A 7,075-nucleotide genomic window follows, 5' to 3' on the forward strand; every position below is an offset into this window, starting at 1 on the left:
AAAAACTGGCATTTACCTTATCATCTTTTAAGTGTGAATCAAGCCAATTCCCTTTTGAAGCTTTAGACTGTGACAATGACTTGGTTGGGCTTAACAACCACCTTGCATTGCTCAGGCACAATCTCCTTGTTCAACTTCAGTATGGCACAATGGTAATTCTTCCCTTGAATGCCATGGAATTTAATATCAACAAACATTGGCTTGAAAACAGTTTCCACCTTCTCTTGCTCCACACCCTCTAAGGAAACATAAATCTTAAAGGAAAAAAAATAACGAAAAACAAAAATCAACTTTTACATTTAATTTCTATCAACCACAAACTCATCTTCCGCATAAGTAAAAGCTCTGATGAAATTCTAAAGACAAGATGGCAATATGTTCATTGCCAAAAAAAGGAAGGTCAAATACAAAATAAAGGAAAATGGAAAGCCTAAGATTCATCTTGAGCTCACCATTGTTAGCTTACAGAATTCCCTTCGGTAGTCAGCTTGGAGAAAATTTAAAGGAAACCCATTGTTTTAAAGTGTGAAAAAGGCTTTAAATATTTGTTTCTTTAGCAATTGAAGTGCATTGTAAGATTCTAGATCTTAGGAGAGTTGTTGTCATGCCAGTATCTTGAGGATATGTAAGATCAAGTGCTAGGTGACTGGTGTCTTATGGATAGATGGGGGAAGAAATGGACCAAAATCTTTTCACAGAAAGATGCACAAAAGGTTAAAATGGATATCACTGATGAAAACAATCTTAACCATTTGATCGGTGGCCTATAAACTGAAACTAGATAAACAGGTCAAAGCAAATGCACTCAATTTGAATAATGTGACAAAATGAGGCAAGTTTCAAAGGCTGAATTTCCACCAAACAACATTGCACCACTGGTTAAGTTTCAAAGGCAAGAAACAGATGAGAGTTAGAGTCATGACTCCAATACTGCTTCAAACTGGATGAAGGAAAAACCACATTGAAAGCGACTCCAATACTGATTCCAAGCATAGGCATCGGTTGGAAAAGCAATGCCAAGTCGTTGTCTATGAAGGGCATATCTAGAGTGGGATGCCTTAGCTTAAGATTGTAGTAGACAGTTGAGGCTACTACTCCCATGATCATACATGTTCAAACAGAGGCTAGGACCCCAACACTTGCATTAGGCAGTTCAACAAATATCTCCAGCCTGAAATTTGGATTGAAAGATCTTCCATCTATTTTTTATGGTCCATTTAGGATGGGTTACCTAGAATGGCTCAAGCAACAAACAAATGAAACACCTATACAAAAACCCAGTACAATTAGGTCCATTGGGGACTGAGTACCTAAAACCGGTTGCATTGACGACAGAAGCCATGTCTTGCATCTGAAGAAGAGGCTGACAAATTGGCAGATATAGATCAAACAACTAAATGCAGGCAGTCTAGGAGCATAAGCATGCATGTAATAACTATAGAGTTCCAAACAACTAGGACCCCAGAAAGAAAACCTGATCTTTGGCACGTAACATCACAAGCTTAGTGACAACTCCAAAAGGATGCACTAGCTGAAGCAGATCACTCTGAAAAACAGAAACAGGTGCAAAGGCAACAACTGTGAAGACAAATTGCAATTAGAGTTTCAACGCTCAAAATACAAAGAGATGGTTTGAAATACCTCAGATATTTCATGGCCAACGTTTCGGACATGAATAAGCTTAGAAGGCTCTGTCATCTTAGCAGATCTCTGCAGCAAGCAAAATGGTAGAGAATCCAGGAATTTCACTATTTACTATTTACATATAGGTAAAATATAGTTGAATTCAATGTAAAGAAAAACAATCACTACCAATTCATGTAATTTACTTCAACATATAAAGTTAGGGAAAAAACCAATAATCTTTATAGATGAGGGCCATGTAAGCCCAACTTTCATTGATCCGACCGTACATATGGTGGTAACTAGACACTCTAGATCTAGACCGCTGCTAGAAACTAGACACTCTACCCACAGAAGATTCCAGCCAATCCATGTCCATGGAGAGACCTTTTGAATTAATGAACAATCAAAACTTTCAATTAAGGGAATCGCAAATTAGGTGGCATGGCATGCAACAAGGTTATTACATGCCATCTCACAAAGACTACAAAAAAGGGTGGGCTAAATCAGATGATCCCAGCCCTTTGAGTGTGGGTTTATTTTCTCACCACCATCTGTTTTTACATATCATAGATAATTAGCATCATCAAAACCAACAACATATAAGTATACATGTTATCAAATGTACAGTAAGATCTAATCACTTTAAGACCCGACTGAACATCGAATCTAAGTTCTTGAGTTTTTGAACATGTCAGAGTTTCTCTGATGGCAGCTCACTATTAGGATTTTATAATGAGGATGGTGTTAGTAGCTTCCATTGGCCTTCCATGTATACCTCAACAGTCACATAAAGTGGCACACATGAAGAAGATGAGATCTGTACACCATGCATCTAGTGGCCCTGTTATGGATGGTATGATGGACCATACAAAAATCACATTGCACCAGACAATACAAACTACTAATTGCTAAATTACATTAACCAATAGATTAACCTTTTGACACTGTGTCAAAAAGGGAAACTCTGTAGTCTAATCCAGATAAAGCAATCCAAGAGATACTGAATCAATGAAAAAAGAAATCCAAACTCACTTGGCTTGTAGATGTTTATAGAACGACACACTTCCCCTTCCTTCATGAGTCAAGATCAACATTGGCACCATCTTCCTCAGCTTCATCTTCTAGGTCATTTCCAAGATGTAAAAAAGTCAATGAATAACCATTAAAATGCTTCATCTTCTAGGTTCATTTCCTGCAACATCCTTTTGATTATAAAAATCATTAATTAGAAATGGAACCAATTCTCTGCAAAGACAAAGGTTAACATAGATTCTCTTGAACCATTTAAGTAACACTTCAAATACATGAATACTCCAACTCCAGCTTCTTGGCATTCATGATGCATTACATTCCCCAATAAAGGCTGCCTAAACTAGCTAACAAATCAAATATTTAAAAATGATTGCTTCTGGATGAATAATTGCCTGTGGAATCATGAAAGATTTGAAAATATTCAAACATATAAGAGAACTATTCTTCTGTTATTGAGGTAGCATTTGGAGTTACTGGCAAATCATGGATGACAGTTGGTAGGGCTTTCAGCTACCCACCCAATCATAATCATAAACATTTAAAGAATAAATATCGAAATATATAAGGAAAAAATGAGATAATGATGTAAATGTAAGTTAACTTAGTGAAACATATTTTTCCAAACATGTCATCTTGGCCTTTGGATGAGATAATGATTTAAATGTAAGTTCCAAAGAACACTTCCTTCTTAGGAACTTGCAAGCTCCACAAGGAGATCCAAACCTGTCATCTTGGCCTTTGGATGTTTGGTTTTGATATCTTTTCCAAACCAGCAAGACCAGTGCAAGCACTATCACCATGTTTATAAACACTAGAGAGATAGAAGGTGGGTCACCTTATATGGATATTTTAAGTACACCTGGTCTGCTAAGTGGCTCTTTTTTTTTCCTGGGTCGACCTTCTCGACTTGCCAAAAACCAATCAGCGAGTGGATTTTTTTAGCTCCCATTTGACCCAACAGAGTTGGCAGAAATGAATCCATGGAGGTTGGCTCAAGACAGCAATTAGCCATCAAAATGCCCCTTTTGAGGATGCGTTGAAATAGGCCCTGAATGAGCAAATATGCATGTCCATGTGTTGATAGACAAGTTTCCATCAATGTTTCATGCATTCCAATCACTGAAAAACTACAAACTAGTGTTGATAGACAGGTTTCCATGGATGTTTCATGCATTCCTATAACTGAAAACTACAAACTACGACTATCCCACATCTACAACCAAAGATTCACCACCATTTTATAAATGGTCATGGACTATCACATTAGTCTAGACCCATTTTGATTTTCTTCCTCCATGGGTCTTGCTTTTTGACAAGTTAGCCCTTTTTTTGTAATTTCTAGTACATTTTCCAGGGAATGTTTACACTTATGTCAAAACTGTATAAAAGCTCTACAAAGATATCTAAATATATTTGGGTTTTGGGGTCTAGTCAATTTGTCACCTAAATCATAGGTGACTACCAAACCGGCAATTGCAGCTGGTATCCAAACAGGGCTCAAAACCCTCATTTCAGATTGATGCAGGGGTTTCATCTCTAAACACCACTTTTGACATTGTGTTAAAACAGCATAAAAAATTCACAAACCGATTCACCTTTCTCTGAACTGCTAGCATGCTTTGCAAGGCAGTTGCATCTTTATGCATGTATCTCATCTTACCTACAGCTCCAATTGCAATGCCCTCAAATATCGAGTGAAAACAGAGTGCAACAATCAGCAAAACGCTATCACCTTGTTACCAGTACTATTAGAGCGTGGCCCATTTCCTGCATAACATGCTCAACCAAAATCCTAAGATGTACGGAGTAAAATTCAGTGGTCCATTTCAAATAAATGCATCAAATCTCATTCATTTTATGATATATAAATAGATTATGTACAATTCCAACTCCCAATTACAATTGATCTAGATAGATGGCTATAGAAGGGTCTGTTTGTGTTGACAAAATCCAGAAGGATTCTGATTTCCAATCACCAACAGTTTCTGATATGGGATCCATGTTTCTGTTGTCTGGTGGGAATGTGCCAAATAATACAAATGCATTCCATTTCCCAGAATAAACCGAAACCCGACTTAATCTAACATGGCTCCCATGTCAGATAATGTGTGATTGAAATTCATCTGGATTTTGTTTACATAAAGACCATAAAAGAGATGCATATCTTACAAAAATCAATCAAATCAACCCACATTCCTACAAAATTCCAACCGTGCAGGCAATACTCAAATCATTACTTGAGCAGCAGTCTATCTAGTCTCAAATTAACCCATGAATAATACAAGGTGAAGATAAATCAAGGAAAGAAAAGTATACCTATTACATGAAGAGTCTCCAGCCGTGAAAAGCCTATGCTCCATTCTCTCATAAGACCCCAACACCATTAATTCCGACAAACCACACCATTAAATCCGGTGACCTAGTCGCTGAAACCCATCACCCAAAGAAGTATATTTGTACATTTTATTACTCCATCCAGATCTCCCCACATCATAAGTGGCCATCGGCAGCTGCAATAAATTAAAACTTCATTGGGATTTTTGATCCATCTCAGAGAGAGAGAGACTAACCGTTCTTCTTCTCCTTCTCCTTCTTCTTCTCCTTTTTGCAGCGAAAGGGGGTTTTGAAAACCCTAGCGAGAGAGACAGAGAGGTTGGGAAACAGAGAGGGAAATGGGGCTGAGAGATAAAGAGATGGTGAAGGAACGCGAGAGATCGAGAGAGGGTTGAGTGCGAGAGAGAGAGAGAGAGAGAGAGAGAGAGAGAGAGAGGAGACAGGGAGAGGGAGGGTGAGTCGCAGGCGGGCAAGAGAGAGAGAGAGAGAGAGGGAATTACTTTCGTGAAATGGGGGAGCGCGAGGGAACTGCTTTTGTGAAATGGGGTGCGCGGGAGAGGTTCGCGGATGAGATTTTAGGGGTGATTTATTTTAGGACATGTGGGGCCCACCATCCTGTATGTTAATTATCCAGTTCATCCATTCATTTTAACGGCTCATTTTTAGGGTTTATCCAAAAAATGAGTCAGATCTAAGATATAGGTGGACCACACCAAATATTAACGATATAAATTTATTTTTTCATTTTTTCTCATGGTGTGGTCCACTTAGACTTTTGATCTTTCTAATTATTGGACTCATGTACTGCAATAATATTTCAAAATTGATGGACCGATTAGATAAAATAAATATATTGCAATGGGCCCCATGGAGCCCCTTAAGCATCGTCAGTCTCTAATAAGGTCCCATGGGGAGGTATGTTTTAGCTACAGATTAAGTATGTTTTAGCTACGGATTAAATCCGTAGCTAATTAGCTACAGATTAAAGCCGTAGCTATAGATCTCTATAGTCCGTGGCCTTTACTCATTTTTTTGGTAGTGGCTGTTGAGATAAAGAATCTGAACAATGACAATGAATTCAAAGTAAATGGATATCAGTTGAAGCCATTTGTTGAGAAATTTGATTCAGATGACATGTCCATACCTCTAATTGGTCCTGTTTACCAAGATTGACCTCTTAGTCTAACGGCGGTATAGTTAAGTTTATTACTTTCATAGAATTTAAGACTGGGATAGTTTGCTTTTGCTATTTTAGGATAGTTTGCTTTCCGTTTGTTTAGGATAGTTTGATTTTTGATTGTTTAATTCTTGTGCTAACCTACATTCATGCTGAGATCCTTTGGAAAAAGCCTCAAAATTTCTTCATCAGGTACTATCTTTTCATCACTTTTCCTCTAATTACGCTATCTCTTTTGCAAATCATGCTTATTTCTTTTACATTAAGGACAATGTAGATTTTAGGTTGGGGATTAGGTAAACTAATCAGTGTTTTCTCAGTTTTAAGCAAAATTTGTAAATGTTTTGATAAATTTTCAATGTTTATCCATTTGGAAGTGATGAATTGTGTACTTAAGACTGTTTTCAATATAATGATAAGATAGAAATTGAATTTTAAACTTTTGGAGTTTGATCATCTAAGTAATCTATCACTTAAAGTTCTTGCACTTAATAGATTACCAAGAGGTTTGAATATCATGTTAATCTAAATCATAAGACACATTCAATTTGCTTTCTGTGAATAGTACTAGATTTTCTGATTGTTAGTATGATGATAATTGAAAGATATTGAGAATTGAGCTTGGAGAATGTTATCCACCTTAAAAGAAGAAAAGAACCAGTTAAAAAAATAGGAGATCGACAAAAAGGGTCTTGTATGGTGAAAATATTGAAAAAGTTTGAAAAGGAATGAAAAAAAATCTGAAAGAAAAGAGAAAAGAATAAATGAATACAAATAATTGTCGATATAAAATTAAAAACTGGAAAAAGAAGGAAAATGGATAAGTTTGAAATAAGTACTTGAGTTTTCAACCAATCTTGAAGTGATGAGCATGGCTAACATTATGAAAAGATAGTATTTTTATGA

At 36.8% G+C, this 7,075-nt stretch overlaps 1 protein-coding gene across 1 annotated transcript; it reads right to left on the minus strand.

The window, feature by feature from the left end:
• Nucleotides 1–1,231: 1,231 nt before the first annotated feature.
• LOC131244131 (polypyrimidine tract-binding protein homolog 3-like) lies at nucleotides 1,232–1,709 on the minus strand. The gene is made up of 3 exons (XM_058243784.1): nucleotides 1,642–1,709; nucleotides 1,475–1,546; nucleotides 1,232–1,363 (listed from the first exon to the last, which is right to left on the minus strand). The coding sequence occupies exons 1-3, from the start codon at nucleotides 1,696–1,698 to the stop codon at nucleotides 1,232–1,234; spliced, it is 261 nt and encodes an 86-aa protein (XP_058099767.1). The 5' UTR covers nucleotides 1,699–1,709.
• Between the last annotated feature and the right edge of the window lie 5,366 nt (nucleotides 1,710–7,075).

The sequence above is a fragment of the Magnolia sinica genome, chromosome 4 (assembly GCF_029962835.1).
Source record: "Magnolia sinica isolate HGM2019 chromosome 4, MsV1, whole genome shotgun sequence".
Lineage (NCBI taxonomy): Eukaryota > Viridiplantae > Streptophyta > Magnoliopsida > Magnoliales > Magnoliaceae > Magnolia > Magnolia sinica.

Excerpts from the sequence above, each read along its gene's own strand:
- LOC131244131 (XM_058243784.1), bottom strand. The coding sequence starts at position 1,698 with ATGACAGAGCCTTCTAAGCTTATTCATGTCCGAAACGTTGGCCATGAA. Across the intron at positions 1,547-1,641 it reads TTGGCCATGAAATATCTGAG|AGTGATCTGCTTCAGCTAGT; the intron begins GTATTTCAAACC and ends TCTGTTTTTCAG. Across the intron at positions 1,364-1,474 it reads TGTTACGTGCCAAAGATCAG|CCTCTTCTTCAGATGCAAGA; the intron begins GTTTTCTTTCTG and ends CCAATTTGTCAG.